Source organism: Plasmodium malariae, assembly GCF_900090045.1.
Source record: "Plasmodium malariae genome assembly, contig: PmUG01_00_13, whole genome shotgun sequence".
NCBI classification, from domain to species: domain Eukaryota; phylum Apicomplexa; class Aconoidasida; order Haemosporida; family Plasmodiidae; genus Plasmodium; species Plasmodium malariae.
The window spans coordinates 1-27,307 of record NW_021638284.1 but is presented as its reverse complement, the minus strand read 5'-3'; the positions used below and the strand labels follow the sequence as shown (position 1 = coordinate 27,307).

General features: G+C 18.2%; 3 protein-coding genes and 3 pseudogenes across 6 annotated transcripts; all 6 read left to right on the top strand.

Moving 5' to 3' along the window:
• PmUG01_00029200 (PIR protein) lies at positions 1 to 1,075 on the top strand (the record flags this gene model as incomplete). The annotated part of the gene is made up of 2 exons (XM_029004244.1): positions 1 to 780; positions 911 to 1,075. 2 exons carry the CDS (start codon positions 1 to 3, stop codon positions 1,073 to 1,075), a joined length of 945 nt encoding a protein of 314 aa, XP_028858874.1.
• A 3,380-nt stretch (positions 1,076 to 4,455) lies between these two features.
• Positions 4,456 to 4,996, top strand: PmUG01_00029100 (annotated as a pseudogene). The gene is given in 2 exon segments: positions 4,456 to 4,725; positions 4,739 to 4,996. Coding segments are annotated over 2 exon segments (528 nt in total).
• A 1,788-nt stretch (positions 4,997 to 6,784) lies between these two features.
• On the top strand, positions 6,785 to 7,743 carry PmUG01_00029000 (fam-l protein; the record flags this gene model as incomplete). The annotated part of the gene is made up of 2 exons (XM_029004133.1): positions 6,785 to 6,862; positions 6,994 to 7,743. 2 exons carry the CDS (start codon positions 6,785 to 6,787, stop codon positions 7,741 to 7,743), a joined length of 828 nt encoding a protein of 275 aa, XP_028858873.1.
• Positions 7,744 to 10,998: 3,255 nt separating this feature from the next.
• PmUG01_00028900 lies at positions 10,999 to 11,853 on the top strand (annotated as a pseudogene). Its single transcript has 2 exons — positions 10,999 to 11,085; positions 11,209 to 11,853. Coding segments are annotated over exons 1-2 (732 nt in total).
• A 7,038-nt stretch (positions 11,854 to 18,891) lies between these two features.
• On the top strand, positions 18,892 to 19,675 carry PmUG01_00028800 (Plasmodium exported protein, unknown function; the record flags this gene model as incomplete). Its single annotated transcript, XM_029004021.1, has 2 exons — positions 18,892 to 18,978; positions 19,115 to 19,675. 2 exons carry the CDS (start codon positions 18,892 to 18,894, stop codon positions 19,673 to 19,675), a joined length of 648 nt encoding a protein of 215 aa, XP_028858872.1.
• Positions 19,676 to 25,569: 5,894 nt separating this feature from the next.
• Positions 25,570 to 26,322, top strand: PmUG01_00028700 (annotated as a pseudogene). Its single transcript has one exon. A coding segment is annotated over exon 1 (753 nt).
• The last annotated feature ends 985 nt before the right edge of the window (positions 26,323 to 27,307 follow it).

Genomic DNA, 27,307 nt, shown 5'->3' with positions numbered 1-27,307 from the left:
ATGGGGAGTTTTTTGGAAGTATTACCTTCGCAACGTTATTATAGAAAATTCGATTCGTTATCTCTTGATTATTGTTTTTCAGAAGATAAAGCTAAAAATGTAAAGCCTCAATTAATTGACTATGATAAAAATAAAACTGTTTATGATAAAATTCTGAAGGCTTTTTGTTTCGTGATTTTTTCTGATAAAGGTGAAAAATGTAATGAACAGTGCTATAATTTGTACTATTGGATAGGAGACAAACTCTCAAGTGTTTTTAATAACAAAATTTCATTTTTGAATGTTATTAAAATACTAAGTGATGGCTTTAGAAATACTTCTTCGAATAATAAATGCAACTGTATTTTTTTTAGTGATACTGATAAGGAGAACTTTAAAAGAATGAAGATTGTCCATGATTATTGTGAAGATCATGAGACGATTAAACAAACTCTTAGAGCTAAAAATAATGTTTGTAGTAATGAATTTCAAGAATACCTTCAAGAAGCTGTTAGTACGTATAACAATGTTTATAGTGAATGTGAATTAGATAGATCACTATCATATTGTGCTGAACTTAGAAAACATGTTACTGGTTGCCTTTCTAAAAAATTAGAAGATTTAACTTGTGAATTAAAAGAAGTGTCCTTAAAATTAGAAGATTCAGGTGGATCTAATTATCGTTCATCTGATGGATTAGGAAGTACGAATGATCCTTCTACCTTCAATTCATCTCAAATTTTCATGTCGATTTTTTTTCCTGTTGTAGGAATTTTGTTCATTTCCTTCATGATATATAAGGTAATTTTTAATAACATTTATAAATATTATAATAATTTTAATATATATTTTTCTTCAATAAAAAAAAAAATAAAAACCTTTATTATTGAATATTTATTATATATATATATATATATTATTTGTATAATAGTTTACTCCACTATTATCTTGTATAAGAACTCAATTACGAAGAAAAACGTTACTTGGAAATAATTTGGATGGTGAGGATACACATGAATTAGAGGAATATGGGTTTATGCATAAAAATTTAAATTTACAGAGAAGACATTTAAATGTATATTATCATCCTTCATAAAATTCCTTTTACTAAAATCAAACATAAATTAATTGTGTTAGTGTTATTATTATTTTCCAAAAAATATTTTATATATATATTTTCCTTTTTAAAACGAAAAAACAAACAGAAACTAGAACACCTAAATAAATTATTGAAAATCATAGTATATACTATAACAATGTATTTTAATATAAAAAAGCATATAAAATTGATATAAGTTCTATATAAAAAAAAATATTATTTAAAATAAATATATGATTGTATTTGATAAGAAAGTAGAAAATGATAAATTAGACGTTTGTATACTTGTTGAATCCCCAATTTATATATGACAAAAAAGAATTAATCAAGAAATAAAAAATATGCATTTATCTAGTTTATTGAAATTTAATATTTTTTATATATTAGTATATACGAATTCATAATTTGAAGTAGTGAAAGAAATAATTTTAACAATTAATTCAGAGTAATAGTAAGATGCAGATTAGTGCTATTATAAGAAAAGAGTGTTGCGTGAAACAAATAACATATTATATATCAATAGTAGAATTAATAGTAAATAACTAACTAAATTATTATATATATTGTAAATTATGCAGTGTAAAAGATACATTTAAAAATAACATGTGTTATTAAATTTCAAGCAATAAATTTTTATATAAATATTTAAATAAAAATTTTTCATTAGCTCTTAATAAACATAGCGTAAAGATACATGGGAAAAAAGATATATATAATTTAATTAGATTTTATTAGGAATACATCTATAAGTAAATACTACATGTACATTATATTCTTTATATTAATGAAACTTGTTATGCGAAAATAGAAGAAATAATCAGAATTAAAAATTTTATAAAACATCATAGAAAAATGAGATTTCAAAATTTCCATGGGTAAAAAAGTTCATTCTAATTATTATTCTATAAAAAAAACTAAGGAATATAATTACCTATATTTAGTGAAGTTTTATTTTCATATGATATATTAAAGTTATGTTAAATAAAATGCTAACATATATTAAATAAAAAAAATTAAAAATATAGTATTGTTTTTGTAATTATATATTTTATATATATATTATTTTTTAAAAACATATAATATATAGTAAGAATATAAGTATACATCAATAAAATATATTTGATATATATAAATAATATATTATCAAATTTGTTGAAGGTATATAAAAAGAAAATATATAAACATTTAAAAAAAATATATATATCAGAGGTCTCATAAAATATTACAATTACTTTCACAAAAAAATGAACTCATTACCATATATATATGTATATATATATATAGGAGAAATATAGCAGTAGTATTATTATATTACAATGAAATATAAATTAGTTGACATTTGTAATATAAATTATCTTAGGAAATATATCATATAACATTTAGATAATGTAAAGTACAAATATTAAAAAATAAAAATAATATAGTAAACAAGAACTAAATAGTATAAATATAAATAAAAATAAATTACATTTAATATAAATTTAGTAATAAAAATAAAACAAAAAAGTTAAATTAAAAATAAAAATGTAGAAATTACAGGAAAATATCAAATATAAAATTCATTTTAGAACTGCGATATACTTTTTTTTTTTTTTTTTTTATTATTTATTTTTTATGAAAGTAATTTTCTAAGAAAAACTGATACCAATTTATTATCATATTATTAAAATAATATATTTAATGTAACATAATTTCTACTGACACAAAATTCAGCAAAGAATAAGGTTGAAAAAATTCAAAGGTAAACATTTCTTTTCTGAAAGATATATTTCAAAAAAAATTAAATCTATTTCATTTATATTAGTTGAATATAGGTTATAATTTAATACATGATTTTGTGAGTATTCATGTATAAATGAATAAAACATAAATGCCTTGTTTCCATGTCGTTAACATTTGCAAGAAAAATATCTATACATAAAAGAATTTCTTATGTTTTACTAAATTTTTTGTGCATTAACATTTCGTGTTTTTAAACTACGTTATTTTATATTGTAAATTATTCTATATGAAATTATATTTTATTGATATTTTGTACCAAGAGTTAGTAAATACTAAAAATGTTATTTTAATGAATTTACTTATATTCTTTTTTTATCAATATTAGTATTTTCTTCAAAATATAAAGTTATTTTAGTTTTAGAAAAAAAAGAGATAATATAATTTTCTAAATAAAAAAACTTTCTTTTTAGTAATAATAAATAAAATGCATTTATTTATGTTGTATAATAATTACAATGTTCTAGTTATAATAACTTAATACAATATGATAATATCGATTATTTGAATATTTATTTTATGAATATACAATTTTGTATCTGAATTCATTATTTGTATATAACTTTTAAAAAAAAAGTTTATAAATGTTCAAAGTATCTTAGTAACATTTTGTAAGTTAGTTTAAATTTTGCGCAATAAAAAAAAATTTATATATTTTTTTTTTAATCTTATCGATGCTATTATGTTTAATGTACGAGTTTTTTTTTTTTAATTATGAAATAATATTTAAAATGTAAAATTAGTACCAAAAACTAGGTTATTTATTGGAAACATAAAAAAAACTAATCACCTCTATTTCCTAATATATGTTAATGTTACTTTTCATTCAATATATATATATATATATATATATATATATATATATATGTATTTTTTGTTTCTATATAGAATGAAAAATAAAAATTTTAAATATCAGAGAGGTAATTTTATATTATTTTTGAAACGAATTATTAACAAAATTTTTAATTGTTCTCTTAGGTAAATAAAAGATATATATATTATGAGCATTTATTTAACAAAAAAAAATATCTACCAAATATTATTTTAATTAATGATACTTTTTTTATAAATAAAAAATTATTGGAAATATTTACTAAAATATATTTAAATTTTGCTTTTATTTTTGTATTTATTATATTTGTAATATGTCTAAGAAACTTCGTAATTTTTTAAAAGGAAAAAAAAATAACATAATAATGTATGTAACCGTTCAGTTTTAACAATACGTTCTGTGTATCAGTTTATTTATTAATCTACTAAAAGATATTATAACATAAAATAATTGGCATGAATGAAATAAAAAATATTTTGTTTTAATTAAAATTAATATATTTGTTCTAATTATTTGGACATCTCCTTATACTAATGCATGGAGAAAATTATGACTAAGAAAATCTTCTTTATATACTTTACTGCATCTTATTATATATATATATAATAATTTATCTATTCACATAAGAATTTATTTCATTGTATGTAATTAAAACATTTTCTCTTTGTAGTATATTTTTCATAAATATTTATAAAATAAGTAAAAATAATTGTCTGTATTCAAGAAAAGGCAGATTATTTTCAGAAAATGAGATGGAAATGAAAATATGGGATTAAAATTTAAATTATGTGAAAGTGAAGATGATTGTTCAGAAGACGAAGATGAAGTTTGTGCATCTGAATACGATAGAAAATATGAATCTTTGGATAAAGATACTTCAAAATCTGGTGAAAAATTGTTAGACAAAAAATATTCATGTCTTATATGTAAACCATTTTATGCAATATATAATTTGTTTAAAAAACTATTACATAGGGGATTTAGTTCTATAAATAAATATAGGAGATATCCTGATCCAAGAGTAAACGTTTATACGTTTCAGCATATATGAGAATAACTTTAGCGTTTACTGTACAAGAATAGGTTCTTTTATTATATTTTGATTACATCTTTTTTTATTCTATGAAGAAATTTATATACATATAGGGGATAGAAGTATTCTTATATCTATTTAATTTTGAATAGGTAATACAACTGTATTATTGCTAGATAATTGATTAATTATTTTAATGACTATATATATATTAGTAAAATTTTTAAGCTATACTGTAGAAGTAGGAGAAAATGGAATTAAAGTCTACCTATAATTAATATATTGTTTTGAGCGATATTATGTTTTATGTAACAAATGAAATTTTACTTTATGCCTAATAAAATTAAATGCTTAATAAAAATTAATTTTTTTATAATTATAAATTTCTTTTTATGGAACATAGATAATGTACAGATAAATAGTAATACACATAATCAAAGAAATATTTATATAATATTTTTAAAATCTCGTATATTTCCATATTTATTCTTGTGTTATAATTTATTCTTTTGAATAATCGTGTATGTTAACTTAACATATATATATAATACATTGTTCCTAATTTATAAAATATTAAATTCACGATTCTCCGTATTATGCATAAAAATATGAGCTTTACATGAAGAAATTATATGTGTAGTTGTTTAATTTATATTCTTTTTATAATAAGTATGTCATAGTATAATTTAATGCATAAAATCAATATAACTTCCTTCATGTTTTGAAATAATTTAAGTTTTTAACAAAAGTTTTTTTTTTATGATTGTAAGTACTCGTTTAAATTATTTTTATAAAAATTATATTGTAGGAATTATATATTTCTTAACTAATTTTATAAAGGAATACTTTAATAGATTTTTAGTTTTGTTTTTATAGTTGAAGTATGAAATTATAAATAAATAATAATACATTTCTACTTTAAAATATAAATTATTAAGTGAATATTATCAATATTATAATTTATAAAGGTCTATATTTAAATTAGAAGCTCTATTAACATTTCTCATTACACTTCTTATCTTATGCAATATTTGAAATTTATTCATTCTTATAAAAATAACTTAAATAACAATAAAAAATTATGTTGATTAAAAAAACATATATACTTTTCCTCTTGAATTAATTATAAAGCTAACTTATTCTACCATGAAAATTCCTATGTCAGTACTTTTTATATAAGAATTACGCTATATTTTATTTATATTTGTTATCTTTTTTTTATTATGTAATTTTTAAATTTATATATATATTAAAAACATAAAATAAAAATAGTTCGAAAAGTTTGCAAATTTTGTATTTAAGAATATTAGTACAAATTATATTTTATTAAATAATATAAAATTCAAAAATTATATTATAGAAATAGAAGTATACACTTCACTTATCTTCAAATACGTATTTTTTCAGTAGATTAGATTGTTATAAATTTCACTTTTTAAATATATAATAAACCATAAGAACATATATAATTTTATAAAATATAAAATACAGTACTACAAATAACATAATATAATAAGTTGTACAAATTATTTTCTTTACTTATGATTACTACTAATATATTCTTATTATAGTAAATGCTTTAATAGGTATAAGTAGTTATACAAAAATATATTGTTTATAAATAATAAAATTTAATAAGAAAACATAGTTGGAATCGGTAATTCTGCTTTTAGTGTACAGAGAAATATATTATCTATATTCTCTACAATCTATATTTTGTATATAATAAATGTCGAAATATTAAGTAATTATATAAATATTATTTTATTTCGAAATGAATTATTAAAAATTTTTTTTATTTTCTTTATTATATTAAATAAGTAATTTATATAATTTCAATAATTATTAGTGATTTAAATTTATAATATTTTAATTAAAGTTCATTTTTTTGTTTGTTTTTGTTGTAGATAATTAATAAAGTTACATACGTTTTACTATGGTTTTACAAAAAGAGATAAAATATAAATACAAATAAATAATTGTATTTTTTATCATTATTATGTAATAATATTATAATCAACTATATTAATTCTTGTATATTACAGTATTGAAGATCTATAATATGGAGCAAAAAGTTAAGGTACTGTTATTTATTAAAATTGCTTCAATTGTCCTTTTAACTTGGATATGTCATTTTCATGTAAATAAGGTATGATAATATTACTTATGGATATTTTTATTATTTATATTTTTTTGTTTTTATTTTTATCAGTATTGTTTTCTAAGGTGAAATTGTTTATTTGATAAGAAAATAATTTTTTTTTGTTTCAGTATAGTGATTTTAATAGATATTTAGATGAAAACCACAAATGTCAAATAATGTTACTTCAAGGAACTTATCGTTTACTGGCGAAATATGAACAGTATAAGGATTCATGTACTGTAAGTTTAAGAATAGACTTACCAAATGATGAAATGAGCAAAAAAAAATATATATTTAATAATGAAAAAAAAAACTCAGAAAAAATAAAACAAGCAAATGGAAATTCACTATATAATGCAAGAGATATCCAACAAGCTATGGAAAATAAATCCTGTATATATGAAACAAAAAAGTATTCTTATTTAGAAAAAAAAATATTCAAGGAACTTGATTTTTTGGATTTTCTTAAAAAAAACAAGACAATTAGCAATAAGATTTACAGAAAAATAATACGTAAAAAGTGCGGATTACGAATTGCTTTTCCTTTAATATTTTTCATGTTGTTATCTATCGTACCATTATTAGACTGTTCATTAAGTACGCAAAATAGTGCGTGGTTTTTTGATCTATTAGGGTTGGATAAATTGGATAAATTGAAGTCTGCACTTAGTTCGTTGTATACCTATTTAGAATGGACAAAGAAAACTAGTACTGCGATTAGTGCGGATAAATATGGAGATTTTGTATTAATGAAATTATTTGACTTTATATTATATGTCATACCATTTTTTATATTGGGTTTAATATTCATATTAATTATCCTTTACTACCATAAGAAAGTTAAAAAGTATGAAAAAGTAAAATTCAGAAAACGGTAAATATATAGTACGAAATACATTTCTTTGTGTAAGTATGTCTTTATTAATAAGTTTTATCTGTAATATATTTACTTATACACTTAACAAAAGTACATATAATAGCTTCTATCTGATAACTTCACATACATATAGAGTGGATTTTTTGTTATACTACGCTAAATAAATGTATTTTTAATTTTTTGTAAATTTTAGTATATAAACGTTCTTTAATTTATATTAGAATGTGCAGTTTCAAGGTGAATAGATATTATGGTTTAATATATACATTTTGAATTTAATTAAATTATCTCAAAAAAATATATGTTTTTTGCTTAAAACGAATAGATAATAAAATAATTCATATAATTTGAATAAGAAGTTATTATTTATACTTGAAATAAAATATGAATATTTTTTTTTTTTACAACATACTAGTATAATATGATTATTTTTCAAGGTTATTAGAAAAATTAGTTGTTAATTTTTAGTTAACAATAAATGTATATTTTTTTATTTAATGCAAAGACAAGATAATGTTTTGTTGCTTTGTGATGTATATACATATTTTCTACGTATAAAAGAACATAATATTTATTCAATAAAATATTTTTTATGTGAAATACGTTATTAAACGTACTAATTACAAAACTCATTTAAACATATATTTATTTTTTTTTTAGATTTTGTAAACGTGAAATTATAAATATATAAAAAAATAATATACTTTTTATTATGGGTTATTTGTAATTTGTTTCTAGCTTAAAAAATCAAAATAATTACAATTAAGTGAAGATGTAAAACCGATTATTATGCTATTATTGCTCCTATTTGTATTACCAAATCTACAATGCATAAATTATTTAAGTATATAGTATACTGAAAATTAATAAAAATATAAAGTTACATGTAGTGTTCTTTTTTTATGTAATTCAAAGATTTAATTTAACTACATATTAAGATATATTATATAGAAATTATTCTCTTTATTTTTTGATAATAATGAATAATTAATACTGTATTGCGTATCTGTAAGAAAGTAATTTTTCATTGCGAAACATTGAAATAAATATGTATTTTTAAATTTAATATATCTCTAAGAAAATTAAGTGACACATTAATATAATTCACATAATTTTCAATCATTATGTAGATTATATTTAAAATTAGTTATATTTCCATATTAATAATGATAATTTCTAAAATGTAATAATATAAGATAAAGGTAATATTTTTATATATATAATAAATGTTGACATACTGAAAATATAGTGCAGTTTAGAGGGTATCATTTATAAGAAATGAGCACTATTTATTATTTAGTTTAACTTACAATAGAACATTTAAATAAATAATTGTTAATTTTATATATTACTATGACATTCCAATAAATATGAGGGTATATGTATTTACCTTTCTTTCATTATGCATTTGGAACTGTGATATAATTCTATAATATAATAATTATATATTTATGATAAAATAATTTAATAACCAAGAAATATATGTATTTTTATTATTGAAAAATTGAACAAATATTCTGTGAATATTTTTATTAAATATATGGGAAAATGATAAAAATTTTAAAAAAAATAAATACTCCTAATAATTATTGAGAATTTGAATTAATTCAATTATAGTTATTAAATACAGCCTTTAATGTTTTGTAATTTATTTTATAATATATCTTATAAAATACTTTTTTTACCCTTTTTTATTCGTTAAACTTTTTTTCTATAAATATTATTCATTCATTTACGAACATGTTTATAAAAAATAAAATTTCCAAATTGATACTACATAAGAATCGTTATAGATATTAAAAGATATGTACAGATAATGGAATGGAATAAAAATATAATTATATTAATTTTTGTTACTTCGAGTAATTCAAAAGAATTATTATAAATGAAGTATTTTTGTTTTTTACAGTCATAATAATATTTTTTTACACATAATAATTTTAGAATTATTCATCATCGTGTTGTAGTATACGAAGAATAAAAATAATAAGATATAATATAATTATGTCCTTATAAATATTAATTATCTAAAAAAATAAATTATTTCTTTATTATTCCTTTTAAAATATTATTTTGGTAGAATGAATTTATAAAATATAGTATATTATGAATTCTTTCTAAATTCTATCATAAAAAAAATTTGTTTATATTCAAAATTATTAAATACCTTTTGTAATTTTTTTATAAAGCTTATATTACTATAATTTATTACTTTCATGAAATATATCATGACTATAATTTTTTTTGATATAATTAAATTGAAGATTATTGTTTTTTTCTAAATATATTTTTATTTTCTTTCTTTTTTTTTTTTAGATAAGTTATTATTTTTCCAAATGCATATGTATTTACCTCATAAAAAGGAAGAAAATTACAGAATGTATGAAATTTTAAACATTATATTAAATAATTATAAATTGTATACCGATTTATATACAAATTATAATATTGTAAAATTATTATAAAACAATGAAAGTCATAATGTAGAACTTTCAGTTATGTAAATAAATGAATATATTTTTTAGAAATTGTATATTTAATTATATTAATATATACTAGTATGTAATAATACATGCATTACTTTGAGTTACATACTACTACGTATCTTTTGTATTAAATAATACTTTTTATAACAATGTATTTCGTTTTCTATTATATTTACTGTGATAATAATTAATATTAGATAGATTCAATATGAAGGTCAACTAATAACTTATATAAAAAATTTGAACTATATTTTGAACACTTCATAAAAGTTTTAATTAGATTCTGAATACATATTAGTATAAATTTTCTACATGTTGTAGTTTCTTTTGAATGAGTACAAAATTGTTTTTGCAGATTAAGTGATTTTTGATTTTAATTTATCTTATATAGTTTTCTTCTTTTTAGTATTATATTTTTTTCTATTTCTAAACGACTAATAAAAAAAGAAGTAACAACCCTTTAGTATCTAATAATTAATTTAAATTTTATAAACAATTATAATATAATTTTATTTAAACTCATTTCAGAATAATTTATTTTTACATATAATATATATATATAGAAATTATACTAAAATTTAAAGTTTTTTGAGTTTATGTAAAATTTAATGAGTTGAATCTATATAAACTTAATATATTATATTTAAAATAAAATAAAAATAAGTGAATTAAAATTAATAATATAAACAGTTTCCTTTTTCATTTGCATTATTTAAAATATAGTTTGCGTTTATATTTGTGAATACATAATAGTTTTAAAAAAATATAAAATGAAAGACAATTTGAACTACCTAATCTGTATTTTAGTTCTTGTATTCACCATTTTTATTTGGATATGTCATTATAATGATAACGCAGTATTATAATACTATTTCTTGTTTTTTTTTTTAGTTTAACATTATATTCATAAGAATTATATTTTCTTGTTATAAGAGTATTAATCTTTGTAAATGGTGAATATTTACTTTTTTCTTTTTTAGATAAACTGCGATAAATCATTGTATGATAGATGTAAGCTATATGGGGATTTTACTTTAACAATTAATAGATTACTACTAGAGGATTCAATGAATGTAAAATCATCTAAAGGTCTTTTTGGTAAAAAAGAGAAAATCAAATTATTACGTAAATATAAAGATATATCTTATAAGGATGACCATGTATCTGAAAGTAAAAAATTAAAAGAAAGTTCATTAAATACAGAAGGGGACAGAATAACTAAGAAAAAACAGACATCTTTACTTAAAAAAATAGATATATTATTTGAAAACAAAATATTCAATCTATTAGATTCTATATATAAAATTAAGTATAACAGAAAAATTAGTAAAAAGGTTGCATATATAAAGATATGTGGGAAGATAGGTTTAGCAGTTATTTCACTTTTTTCAATTTTGTTTGTAGGGTTAGTTATAGTTTTATTATTATGTTTTATATTTTTTATGGGTGTATCGAAAAATAATTCAGAGGCTTCAGGAGTATGGGCTTTTGTAGCAATAGTATTATATTCGTTATTTTTAATATGTGCTACATCTTTTATTGTATTATGTATTATCTATACATTGACTATAATTGTAAGATATCATATTATAAAGAAAACAAATTCTAAAATATGCTATCAGTAGCTAATGTTTTTTGGTAATAAAAACTTTCAATATGGAAAAGGGAGACATAAATTATCGATAAAAATATAATCTACATATAAAAAATGTAAATACAATTACTTTGTTTACATAATACCAAATATATTTACATAGTTAATTTGATATTAATTATGAAAATATACATTATAAATTCTTAGTGAATTTTACTTTTTCATTTTTTAAAATTCTATTTAAATAAATTGTTTGAACATAATGTAGTTATTAGAAAAATAAATATATTTTTTTATCTAAATATATTTGTGTATAAAACATATTTATTTTTTATAAAATTCATATAAAAAAAGGCCAATGTTATAATTTCGTTAAATTAATAGGAAAAAGTATGTTTTTACCTAAAAAAGAATACTTATTTTGTTATCGTTTCTAAAATCTTAGTCCAAAATGATTATTTTGACGTAATTAATACAAAATTATGATATGTTTTAAATTAATTATTTATATTCTTTATGTATACTATAAAATAAAAAAAGCTTAATTTTTTTGGTTTTTGCGAAAATAAAATTTATTTTATATCTATTGTAAATGGTTTTATAATTACTTCATAATACTAATTTAGTATATGTTTGAATTTTTGAATGATTCATTTATGAAATTATAAATATGTGATAAAATTATATTATTTTTATGAATGAATTAATTATATATCCTTTAAAATTTTAAAGAATATATATATTTGTATCTAAATAAGGGACATGTATATTTAACATTGTATTAACATAAAATGTGCTTTTATTTCGTTTTCACAGCAATTACCTAAATATACATTATAATGAAATTTTATAAATATTCATGCTGCTTTTATATTTACTTTTTTATATTGCAAAATGAAGCTTTACAAATAAAATAATATTCATATGTTATTGTCTGTCATTATATAAATATCCTTCTTTTTAATTTATAACAAAAATAACTTTTTAAAAATAAATTATATATATGTCAATGTTCACATATCTGTAAGAGTGACAAAAACAAATATATATGTTTGGTATAATCGCAAAAATAATTATTTTTATGTTTTTGATATTAAACATCTTTACCTATATCTATCATAAAAATAGCAATAAGTTTGTATGGGGATTAATTGAAAATATACAAAATATATGTTACAAACTATCAATATTTTGATACTTAAGCTTCTCCGTTTTGTAATATAATAAAAAGTAATTACTGTAAATCCATATAAATTATGCTTTATACGCAAATATTTCATTTAGTTATTATTAAATAGATACACTATAACAAAAAAGAATAAATGAAAAATATATATTTATAATAGTTTTAATTAAAAAAGATATGAATATAACATTTGCATGCATTGTATATATGAGTGATTTAGGTGACTACATGTAATATAACAAAAGTGTTTCTCTTTATATTCAAATAGAAGTAAATGTTGTATATAGTATTTATTTGTGTTATTGAAGTTATCTACATTTATAATCTGATCACTTGTGAATTAATTCGTATATATATTTAAATTATTTATATATAAATTTGTGTTAAAAAAAGTGGAATCAATAAATGGATAATTGTGAATTGAAAAATTTATATACATGATAAAAAAATATTAAATAATATAAGGTTATTATTTTCCCTTTTTAATTAATATTAGACTCCAGAGTATACTATTAAAATAACTGATTTTATGTATATAATATATATATATTAATACGATAAAAACTTATATGAATTGTTGTTTGTATTAGAAACAATTACTTTTTACATAATTCATTCGTTCCAATAATAATATTCATGTTTATATTTCTCATAGGTATTTATTTTCACAGGTACAAAATATATATCAAGAATGATAATAAATTGTAACATTTTGTAATCAGTTTTATTTTATATATTTTATATATTTATATAATGAAATATATAAAATAAACACATATTTTATTTTTTTAATTTATTTTAAAGTATTTATTTTTATGAAATATTTTTAAATACATTTTCTAGCAATTTTAAAAATTTCTTGTGCACAGTTTATAGATCTAGTACAGATATAATCTTTAATTTTAAGTTTTATATTATATATTTTAGTAACTTATCTATTTATGCATTAACATGAATTTTTAAAAAAGTAAAATTTAAACATCATTTTAAATTGTCTTATGGAAATTTAATATAATAATATTCATTGCTTCTGAGATGATAATAGTGGACATTTAATTTTGTGAATCCATTAATATATTTTTATATATCTTAGTAATAAATTAAGAAAAATAATATTATTTATGATAATAGTTATTGTGCGTGCATCAGAATATAATACCATAAAAACTGATATCCTTTTCTTATTATATTAAGAAATCAATAAAAATAGTTAATATAAATAATGCACTTATTTTTTTATTGAATATGGTGCATCAAAAGAATGCATAACAATTGTATATTAATTTAGAGTGCTTTTCTATTTAGCATAATATTATATTTTTAAGAAAACGCAGTACTTGAATAAAAAAATTAAAATATATTTAATTAAAATATACAATGAATTAATTATAAAAGTATATGAATTAGCGCAATAATAGTAAACTATTGTAATCCCATATAATATATCGATATAATTACATTAAAGTACGTTTGAGAAATGGAATGATGGATTGAAATTTCTGTTCGAACTTGTAACTTAGGGATTATTGTTTAGTAAAATATTTTATGAGGATGAAAATTACATGAACATAAAATGTTAAAAAATGTAAATACGTCAAATTAAAAAAGGACAGGGCATAAACGATTGTAGTAGTACATATGGAAGTACTCGAAAATTTCAAAAATGACAAATTGGATTTTAAGTAAAAAAAATTATTAAAATTATACCTAGAAGTTACTTCAAAAGAGGTATTTTAAACGTATCTTAATTTAAGAAATGGTGAGTTAATAAATGAAAATATTAAAAGCAGCAATGACAATGAAAAAACAAAAAATTCGATGGAATGTATAAGTGGAAGGACATAAAAATTTTTCTGAAAAGTAGAAAAAGAACATTGGTTATATAGTTTAAAAAATGTATGGTAGACAGAATATGCTTACATAAAAAACAATAAAAAATTAAAAGAGAATATCCTAAATGAAATTGGAAGTGTTCCATTCCTAGATAGGAAAAAAGCTTCGGGCATGCAGTGGATATCAAATAAGGACATGATTGTAATAAGATATTTGAAATAGGACTGATATAAAATATTGACAGAGGGATATCAAAATAAGTTGGATAAAAATGAAAATGAAGAAAATAAAGATGATTAACAATTAAAAAATGTAAAATAATTGTAGAATAAAGTAAGTGATGAAGAAATATATTAAAAAAAATTTAGAATAACTGTTTATATTTGTACATTTGATAGCACTAGAAGAATATGAAAAATAATATTATATAGAAAATAGTGTATTGTATCTGCACAATTGCATGAATGAATCCTAGACAAAAGACAACGTATATAGAGAATAACAGATAAAAAGAAATATTATTGGTTCTATTATTTACGTTGCGGAAAATAATAAAAACTAGGATATTCATAGTTATAAATATAAGATCTCTATTTATTAGGAAATAATAGATTCGATAGGATATTATACATATGTAAATTCTATATATATGGAGAATACCGTAGAGGAATCCTATAAAATATTAGAATAATACACAACAGTAATAGATAGGGAGTACATAAAATATATTAGAATGCTATTAAAGTGAAATATGATTATACACATATGAAATATTTATTAAATATCATTACATAGGAATGGAATAAAGAAAATTAATTACAAAATGAGTATTATAAAAGAAAAAAAAAGTATAAAATATGAATATAGAAATTCATTTATTTAATATATATTATAATTATAAATAATTTTCTCTTTCAAAAAGAACATGTATAAGAAAGTTTTAATAATCCTTGTTTCAAAAGAATATACAAACATGATTATATATATATCAAACATTAAAATATTACTATATGAAATATTAAGCAATATATTTTGTTTTACTTCTTAATAAGTAATTTCTTTCATTGAAATCATACAATATAAATAAAGTATTACTAGTATTTTTAAAAGGTATTTTTATTTTATTTTTTTTGTTATACGTATTTTAGATTATTCAATAACATATTATTGGGTACCGGATACCCACAATTATAAAGTTAAAATGTATATTAGGATTCTATATAAAAATTATTTTTATATATATATATGTTATTTATTAATATTATATTCCTTTTTTTTTTATATATTTAATTTGTTTAAACATTATTTATTCAATTTAATATTTAAATATTTTAAATTCTAAATATTTATATAAAAAAAAAAACATAAAACAAAATTTCAAATGTATCATCCATGAGTACGTTCTTTATTCTTAGAAGATGATATATATTCTTTTTTATTTCTAAATATATATTACCTAAATTGTGCGATAAAAATATTTTTGGGTAATTAGTATATATGATCATTATTTTAAATTATTTCTAAAAACATTTTTATGATATTATATCTCTTTAATTTGGATAATAATATATTTCTAAATCTATATATACAACTTTTTTATAGTTAGTACAACAGTCTATGTAAGAATTATAGAATATTAACTTATGATATATTGTTATTTTTCTGTAGTATATTATTACAGGTGCTAAAATATTTAAGTAATAAGATGTAAATCATATTTATACTGAAATTATTTATCTTATTTTTATTATTTTAATAATAAATTTTTGAAGCAATAAAATGTACTATTAAATTTCTCTCCTTTATTTTTATATTATATTATTATTTGTAATATGTTATATAGCTACTCCAGAAAAAAGGAAGTATATATTAAAATTATTTTTTATAAATAGATATTTTAATTGTATAAAATAATAAAAAATTTCAATGTAATTTTTCTCAAATTTTTTGTTATTTAACTTTATGACAAAGCCATATGACATCTTATTTTTGACAGGATAAAAATAACAGTATTATTATTATTAATGTTTTTTAAAATAATATTTTACATATAAAATACATATATAAGAGGATTTTTTTAAGTTTTGTATCATCCGCATTAGCGATTTATTTTAAAAAACGAAGTCTAAAAATTCCATAATCTCAAATAAAGTTAAATTTTATTGTTTTGCATTAAAGGATCTGACAGGAAAAAGTTAATAAATATTATGTACAGTCATAAATATACATGTATTTTATATATTTAACAATTTTTCATAAAAACGTCACATTAAAAAGTTTTTTAAATACTAAAAAATTTTATTGTTTTTAAAAAGAAAAATATTTTAATAATACATAGCGCACTTATTTTCATAAAGAAATTCGCAGAAATTCATAATATTTAAAATAAATATATGGTAAGGGTATTTATTATAGAGTTTTACATATAAAAGTTATTTTCATTAAATTTTTATACATTCATCATCACATTTATTCATAGAATATTTTATACAATAAATATATGTCTATATTTTTATGATATTTATTATATAATTAATATATATATATATATAATAAAAATGAAATGATGAAATATTTTATATATGGAGTGATATATATTTAAGCATCCAAATATAAAAATATTATTATTACAAAGCATATATATATATATATATATATATATATATATGTGAAAAAAGTTATTAAATATTACTACATTTAATATATTATTAACTTAATAAATATATAAGTAAAGAATTTATTTTCTAACTATCAATTTTTTATGTAGAAAAATTACATAATAAACAAGAAATATATTCATAATGCTTCAAGAAACATAAGTGAATAATAGCATATGAATAAAAACTGAAAAAAATATAAAACTGTTTTAAAGCTATATTTAAAAATAATGTATATAATTTTAGTATTAATTCCTTTATTACATATAATGGGACATATATTTATTCATTCTTATATTTCGATTAATCGTTTAAACGTATCTATGTGAAGCCATTTCCTCAATTTAATATATGTATGATTTTATAAGGTAAAATGGCTAGTAATTGCGTCTTAAGTATTATTAAAGTGTCAATTAATTAATTATTTATAAATATTGATTAAATTAGCATGTAATAATTCTTTAATATTCATTGATTTTTTTTTTTTATTAATTATATTTTAATTTTTAATAGAACGATTATTAGAAAAGAACATTTGTCTGTTCATGTATTCAGTTTTAATATTAATTTATAAACTGTTGTATTATTAAATATTTTCAATTAATATTAAAAGCCATGAACGAAGTCAGCGCGCAAGAAAATTATGTCATATATATTATTAAAAAATTAAAAATTTAATTTATCTTATATAACAATAAAAGTAACCTCGTTTAAATGTCGTATAATTCATATCTATTAGACTTTTAATCGTTTTTTCATAAAATATATAAAAAGCTGACATTGTTGATACTTCCGATTAATTAAATTCTATTAAATCATTGTTACGGTATATCTATATTTTTGTTCTAATTATTCTGCTTATAGCAAATTATTTTAAAAATAATTTTTATAAGACATTAGTTAACTTAAAAAGATTTTTTATTATTTTAATCGTAACAAAGAAATTTAAAATAATATTTTTTAAAAGTCGAATTTATGTATTTTATATTATATAATTTTATTAAATTTTATCCAATTATCTAGCTGAATTAAGCAAACCATTTAAGTAATATGCAAATAAAATATAAGTAAATTTTTTCGAAGTAAATTATCTTTACAGCAAGTCTAATTGCAGTCATTATATACCATTCAATGTACTTTTAGAAACTATTCCATTTATATCATTTTAATATATTTACATAGAAAATTTACTAATTATATTTAAATTTTTTTTTCTCTTTATACATTTAATTATATGTTATAATTATATAATAAATACAATTTATAAAATATATATGTGGCAGAAACAATAAAAAAAAATTATAATCTATCTTCTACTGAATATAAGCGTTATAATTATATGAATAATAATTTTAATATCGAATAAGTTTTAGCAGCGGTAAATAATTTTTACATGATGATACAAGCTAACAAATTATTTTTCTTTATTAAATTCTGCTCATTTTCCCTTTTAATACGGACATATCAGAATTCATATAAGGTAGGATAATTGCTATATTTAACAATTTCTATACATTTTTTTGTAATCATACATTTTAATTTTAAAAATTAATATTTTATTCGTGCAAAAATATTAATATTTTTATTTAATATCAAATATTTGCTCATATTTTTAGACAAATATATATGGAATAACATATATTAAGAAAATTGATCTAAATAATTCATTATATGTAAGAGTAGACAGATTATTACATGGAGAAAAATGTTTACATCCCCCCAATGGAAGAATACCTTTAAAAAAAATGTCTTCAAAAAACTTTAAAGTCTCATCTGATACATCAAATAATAATAACTATGAAGGACGGCATAGAAAACTAAAAAAAAAATCGTCAAAAAAGGAAAAAAACGTGTCAGCATCCATTATTAAACCTAAAAAAGGATTAGATGATACATATAGTATTAAAATGGTAAAAGCATTTGATAATGAATACAAAGAAGTAAATAACCTTATGTGTAAATTTGCACAAAAATTTCCAAGGCATATTCATGTTATTATTGTATTTATATGTTTCAGTATTGTTGCATTGGTGGTAGTAATGTTAATAAGTAAGGGGGATATAAAAGACCTTCATGCCACATTATCCTTTCCAATATTTTTTTCAATATTTATTTTAACACTATTATTTACTTCCTATAAATTATTGAAAAATATGTACAAGGGTAATAATAAGTAAAATTAGGTAAAATAATTTCTAAACACATATAAAAAATAAAAAATAGGGTATTTCTTGGATATATATATATTGAATGCTTATATATTAGAATACAGTAATTTTATCTTTTTGATAATATATATATATATATAAAAACTCTTAATAGGTAATATGAGAATTCTAGTTTTTTTAACTTTAATCTAAATAAAATCTTTTAAAATTATTTATATTTTTTTTAATATGGATAGTTTGTTAATTTTTTTAGTATTCGTCTTTATAATTTATTCTGTATAAGTGATGTAAAAATATCTACATTTTTAATTTACTTATTTTTTTTTATTTGTATGTGTATAAAAATTACCAATAAACTATGTTTAAGTTATTATACTATATTTATATTATTATTACTTGTTTTACTGGGTTAGTAATTTAATATGTTATTTTTTATTAGTTCATCTGTATCTCAATATGTATGTACATTATTTAGGTTCTAACATTTTACGTTTCATAATTTTTCTATATATGAGTATATATTTAGTGAACATTTATTTTTGTTTGTTATATATTAATTAGAACGGCTTTTTATTGACAAAAATATCAAAATAAGCAATATAGTATTTTAATTAAATTTAAAACTAATATTATACTATTATTAAAGAAATCTATTTTATATTTTGAAATTTCAAATTTCTTATATGATATTTTTTAATTGAGCAACATATGAATAGAGTACAAAATATTTTCATTTATATAATAACCAAAAGCTTTATTTCTCATCAGTTCATTCTATGTTAATTTTTTCATGAATACTCTTATTATAATACTTTATTTTACTTTTATATTACTCTATTTTAGTAGTTATGTTTTTAATTTATTTATTATGTCACGTTATCTAAATTTCTTATTTTCTTTATATTCAACAAAATATATATTATTAATATAGAATAAATCTAATTGGATGAGAAACATATATATTTATTTTATGAAATTTTTTTTTTCTTTTTAAAAATAATCTATTTTATTTATTAATTCAAATCTTATTGTAGAGATATTTATTAGATGAAAATACAAACAACATATAAAATATCAACAATATGCACTAAATATATGTATTTTTTTATATTCATATAATATACAAACGTTTTTCGAATCTTTTCCACGAGGAAAATAGATATAATCATACTAACGTTAGTAATAAATATATATCCCCAATAAAAGATATATTTTATCATTTATATTCTTACGATCATCTAAATTTACCTAAAAATTGTTCTAAGAAAAATGGTCCAAAAGATTTTTCTACAAATAAAACTAAAAGAAAAAAGATAATTCAATATAGATAGAATACTAAATAAGAAATCATAAATGTAAAAAAAAGTTGGAATTATTATTAGATAAGATTCGTTATAAATTTTGCTTAGAAATATAATAAATTCTATAATTTCGAACTATAAACTAATTACAGGAAATTTTTAATATACAAAATATAATTCTAAAGTATAATACGAGGAATTTAGTAAAACTAAATAACGTTAATATCCTTAAAACGACCATGCAAAAGAATTACTTTTTTATTATAATATATTTTATTTAATTTTTTTTGTTATACAAGAAAACTATATTTATTAACATATAACATATTAATTTAATGAACATTTTAGTATACTATACATTTATATTGACTTATAATATATAGTAAAATAGGACATTATATTCGAATTGTAACATTTGTTAAGTTTGAGTTAACAATAAATGTAATTTATTATATATAACATTATGTTTATATATTTTTTTTATTATTTTAATTTTTAATTTTTTGTGATATATACTATTCTGAATTTAAAAAAAAAAAAAAAACTTTTATTTTATGTATTTTTTTTTTTATTTATTAATATTATTATTTTTTACTGTAAATTATTTTATTTAAAATAATTTGTTTATTATAATTTTTTTTTTAATTATTATAATTACTATAAATTTTTTCTTATTATATATATGCTTACATAGTTATTATGTTTTTTTAATATAGCATTTTCGCTATATATTATAAATTTATAAATATTTTAACGAAAAAATAAAAATATATAAATTAATTCTCAAATTTAATATATTTTATTTTGATCATAATAAATAGAATTCTTTTTTTTTTTTTTTAACTATATAGAAATTATTTTATTATATTTAAAACAATAACATGCAATTTTATAAAAGCGTTAAATTGTATAGAACTCTTTAAAACATTAGTATTTTTTATTTTAATAAAATTGCACAATATAATTTCAAAATTATTCTAGTACAAATATTTTACATGTTTTATATATATGGGACATACTAGATTATAACATGTGCTATAAAAAAAAATCTTTTTTTATTTTTTTTTTCAGCGTATGATTACTATTATATACTATATCTTGTATTTATTACTTGTAAATAAGTTATAAGAAGTATAACAGGTATACATAATTAAGATTATTATTAGAAGGTTCAATAAAAAAATAACTGTATTACAAACATATGTTAACATGCTTATTCTCAACACATGTCTGATTTTTTTATTCTAATTATAAAAAAAAATTCCTGTATACTAGGATAGCCATTTTATTTTTTTTCTGAAACGTATTAATAACAAACATTTTGAAATGTTCCGTTAGGCTATTAAAATATATATGCTTTTTGAGTATTCATTAATAAAATTCGTTTCCCAAATATCATTTGATATTTGCTTTTCTATAAATAAATTAATATGATATATTTAAAAAAATATTTATTAAATTATCTTAGCTTTTTTATAACTTGTACATTATTTATGGAATTTAGCACTTTTTTAAAAAATAAAACAAAATAGCTAAAGAAATTACTATACTCATATATTACTAAATTGTCAATATTCTCTATATATTTTGCCAAAATAGATGTGTTATAAAATCAAAAAAAATACAAATTTTATAGATTAAATAAATATGTTATATTAGAAAAATCACGTAGATTTATCTTTTTCAGTTGTATATGTCTATATTTAAATAAGGAACTATAATAAACTAGAATAAATTTTTTTTTATATTTTTGTAGCTCCATGTTATATATACATATATTTATAAGAATATTTTTGTTATCTGTAAGGAAATTTACCACATTATAAATAATAAGAATATATTCTTTTCATTATAATGTACCTTTTATATATCTTTAGATAATTATAATATTGTAGATGGAATATTAGACAAAGGATTCTTATATTATTTTCAGAAAAAGAGGAGAGAAATAATGTAGAATTAAAGGTGTGTTATATGGTAATGTATATGTTGGTTCATGCAATAAAGAGGTAATATTGAATTAAAATATATTGGAATGTATTAGCGTAGACATAATGATAATTCAAAAAGGACATCCAAAAAATTAGTCACTAAATGGTTACTTGTTTTATTCAAGCCATATATAGTGATAGATATGTATTTTTAAAAATATTATAAGGAGTATATATTCCTATATATAAAAACAGAAAATATTCCTGTTCTACCAAGAAAAAAAGTGTAAAACTTATAGAATGTATGAGTATTACGTTAGCATTTACTCTAATGGATACTTTTGTTATAGTATTTTTATTACTTTTCTATTTATTATTCCATTAATAAATTTGTAATATATATTAAGGTGAGAATTACTAATATAATTATTTAATTATAAAAAGAGATTTACAACTGTATTTTTATTTTTCATTTTTTATATATTTTAATGTTATATGTTCTGTTAAAATTATTAAATAAGCCTGTAAATTAGAAAAAGACAAAATAAAAGCCTCCTCAAAATTGATATATTGTTTTCAGAAATACCTTTTTTCCTGTATCTAGTGAATATTTCCTTTATGCTTAATGGAAATATGCTAACAAAAATTAATTGTATACTTATAAATTTTTTTTTATTGAAACTAAATATTATACAAGTATATACTAATGAACAGAAGTAATAAGATGTATAAGAAGTATTTTTGACGGTTCTTATATTTTTAGATTTTTGTTATATTAAAATTTATTTTTCGGAATATATATATATAATATATATTTCTTTATTTATTAAATGTGAAATTTAAATTGCTGAATATTCAGAATAAAAATATACACCATATATGCAAAAAATATATGTGTAATAGTTACATTTGGATTTGTAATTCAATATATATGTGATATTTAATTTATTATACTATATCGTAATTAATGTAATTTCACGCACCTAATGAGATAACTTTTATAATTAACAATTCCTCTCTTTTCTTTTTAAAGGTTGTAAGTTTTCATTATTGATCTTATTAATATATATACGATATATTACTTTTAATTTTAATATATTTGAATTTATTTTTATTTAATAAAATATAAACTATTTAATTTTTTTTGTTAAAATGTACTTCTTATTTAAATGTAAACATAACAAATCATGTTTATAAAAAAGTTATTATGAAAATTACATGTTTCAAAAGTTATTTGATATAAGAATATATTAATAAAATTCTGGATTCTTTTATAGTTCAAGTAAAAATTATAATTAAATAATAATATAATTCTCCTTTGGAAATGAATTATTATTAGTAAATTGTCAATTTTATAATTTTTAAAGCTTTATATTTAAATGAGTGTCTTAAAGTATATCTCTTATTTTACTTTTTATTTTAGATAATTGTTTGTGTTAAAATTTTTCTGTAAAAATTATTAAAAATCTATGTAAAATTATTTGATATGAAATTATACTCATTATTACGTTAAATGCTGTTAACGAAGTATATTATTATTCCAAGATTATTATTAAGTTAATTCAATACTTAATCTATCCTTCACTTTTTTATGTATTATTTTTTTATCTTATTTCGTCTAAATAAATATTAAATTAAAAAGAAATTTGAAATAAGTTGATAAATTTACAAACTTTTAATTTAGAAATAATAGTACATTTACTTCTAATTAAAGACTATAACACTCAAAAATTATTTTACAAAAATAAAAGACGGTCTTTATTTACCTTTGAAATATATACCTTTTTAGTGCTTTAGGTTCTTTATTATAAATACGATATTTGATATATGTTATTGAAGATAAAGGAATGTATATGTTTATGTTATACCTAATTACATTAGCTTAATTAATATAAAACAAAAATATATGAAAAATATTTTTTTCATTTTTTACTTCTACCATTATGTTTCTATAACAATTAATATTTTTTTTAGGAATAACAAGTTTTTCAAAAATATATTATTTATAAAATCGGAATAATTAATAGGAGAACTTCTTTAACATCTGTAATACTTCTCTTAAGGTATAAAAAGATCCATTATCTATATTCTATACATTCTATATTCTACATATAATCAATATCTAGAATGTTATGTAATCATATATATTTTATTTTATTCTGAAATGAATTAATAAAAATATTTTTTAATTAATTTATTATTTTAAATAAATAAATTATATATTTTATATGTTTATTAGTTATTTGAATTTAAATTATTCTAATTGAAGTTCTTTTTCCAAGTCACTGCTGTAAAAAAAAATTATAATTATACATTTTTTAATATGTTTTTACGAACAAAAAAAAATTTATAAATATAAAAGAATAAATGTATAATAAAAGTTTCCTATATAAATAAAGGAATATTATATTATTATTAATTGTGCTCCTCCTCAGTATATTACAGTTTTAATAATCTATATCATGGAACAAAAAATTAAGTTACTATTATTTTTAAAAATTTCTACTTTTATACTTTTAAGTTGGATATGTAATTTTTACATTTATAATTTAAAAATATAATTATTTACAGGTATTTATATTACTTATAATTTTCTATTTTTTTTTATTTTAGTACTTTTTTTAGTGTGAAAATATTTATTTAATTGATAAGTTTTTTTTTATTTTTTCAGAGTAGGCATAACACACTTTTGGATAAATTCTGCAAACATTGTAGAAAATTTTATGCAAGAAATTATCGTTTACTTGGAATACATAATCAGAAATTGGATTCACATATTGTATGTTTAAAAGAAGAGATTCAAAATGGAAAATATATTAAAAATGATGCGTCTAATAACGAAAAGGTGGGAGAAGATAAAAAGAAACTATTAAGTGAAAATTTACCATATAATGAAAAAGGCTGTAAAAAAGATAAAAAAAATAAATTATGTTTATTTGAAACAAATATATATTCCTATTTGGAAAGAAAAATATTTAAAGAACTTGATTTTGAAGATTTTCTTAAAAACAACAAGACAATTAGTGGTAAGCTTTACAAAAAAATAATACGTAAAAAATGTTCATTAAGAATCGCTATTCCATTGATATTGTTATTGTTGTTATCACTAGAATTAATAGTAGAATTTTCTTTGGGTTATGGAATTTCAAATGTGCTATATTATGTGTTTTTTATATCTCTTGGATCTGAAAATGTTAATAAAATTGGGCAGTATTTGAAGGATACCTATTTCGGTAGAATGTTTAAGCAAGTTGTAACCGTTGGAACTACAAAGAAGTCTGCTCTTGTTCATAACATGTTTATTTTTTTAACATATTGCTCACTTTTTCTTATATTAGGCTTTGCATTTATATCAGTGGTTTTTTATTACCATAAAAATGTTAAAAAATATCAAAAAATTAAGTTCAGGAAAGGTAAAATATAAAGTATGTTATATGTTTCTTTCGATAATGAAGTCTTTAATATGACGTAATATTTGTATTAATTCTTGTCATATGTTTAATATACGTATATATAATTACGTAATTTTATAAATACATTTATATGTACTTTCCTTTTTTGGGTACATGACAATATATAAATGTGCATTATGATTTTAGGTGAAATTAAATGTTTTTTATTTTGTATTTTATGATATATTTTCAACATAGTTAACTACGTTAGATTAATATATATTTATATATGTTGGAATTTCTTTTGATACTCATAAAAATTATATTTTTTTTGTGATAAAAATAATATATTATAGGAAAATTAATACAATTTTAGTAAGTTTATTAATATGTATTTGTAATTTATGAAATGCTACACTATATTTTTTATATTGCTTCATTCTAAAATTATTATATGTTAATGTATTTAAAGATATGCATCGTATGTTTTAAGAAAAAGATGAGTATATCTTGCTTTGTATTTAATAAGGGAAAGTGCAGGTTTTCCGTTGCCCATTTATATATATACGTATATTATATGAAAAACACTTAATTTTTATTCTATATAATTTATTTTATGAAAACTTTGTTATAGAAAATTTTTATTTTATAAGTTTTTTTAATACTTTTAGTTTGTATTTTGTTGGTCAAAAGGCAAAATATTGTTATAAGATAAAATAATACTTTTTTAAAATATGATCTACTTATAATTGTTTAATAGCTCAAGAATTATAAAAAACTTCTTAATTAAAGTATGTTTTAGAAGAATTTATTATTCATGATTGTTATCAATGCTTTCGTTAATTCTATTTTTGAAAAATCACATAAATATATATTATACTGAAAATTTATAATTAAATATACTATATATTGTTTTTTTTTACATCACTAAGGGACATATTAATGAATTAAATGTTATTATATATTAATGGATCGTATTTTCAGATTAGTTTTTTTTTTCATAGTTTTTATAATAAA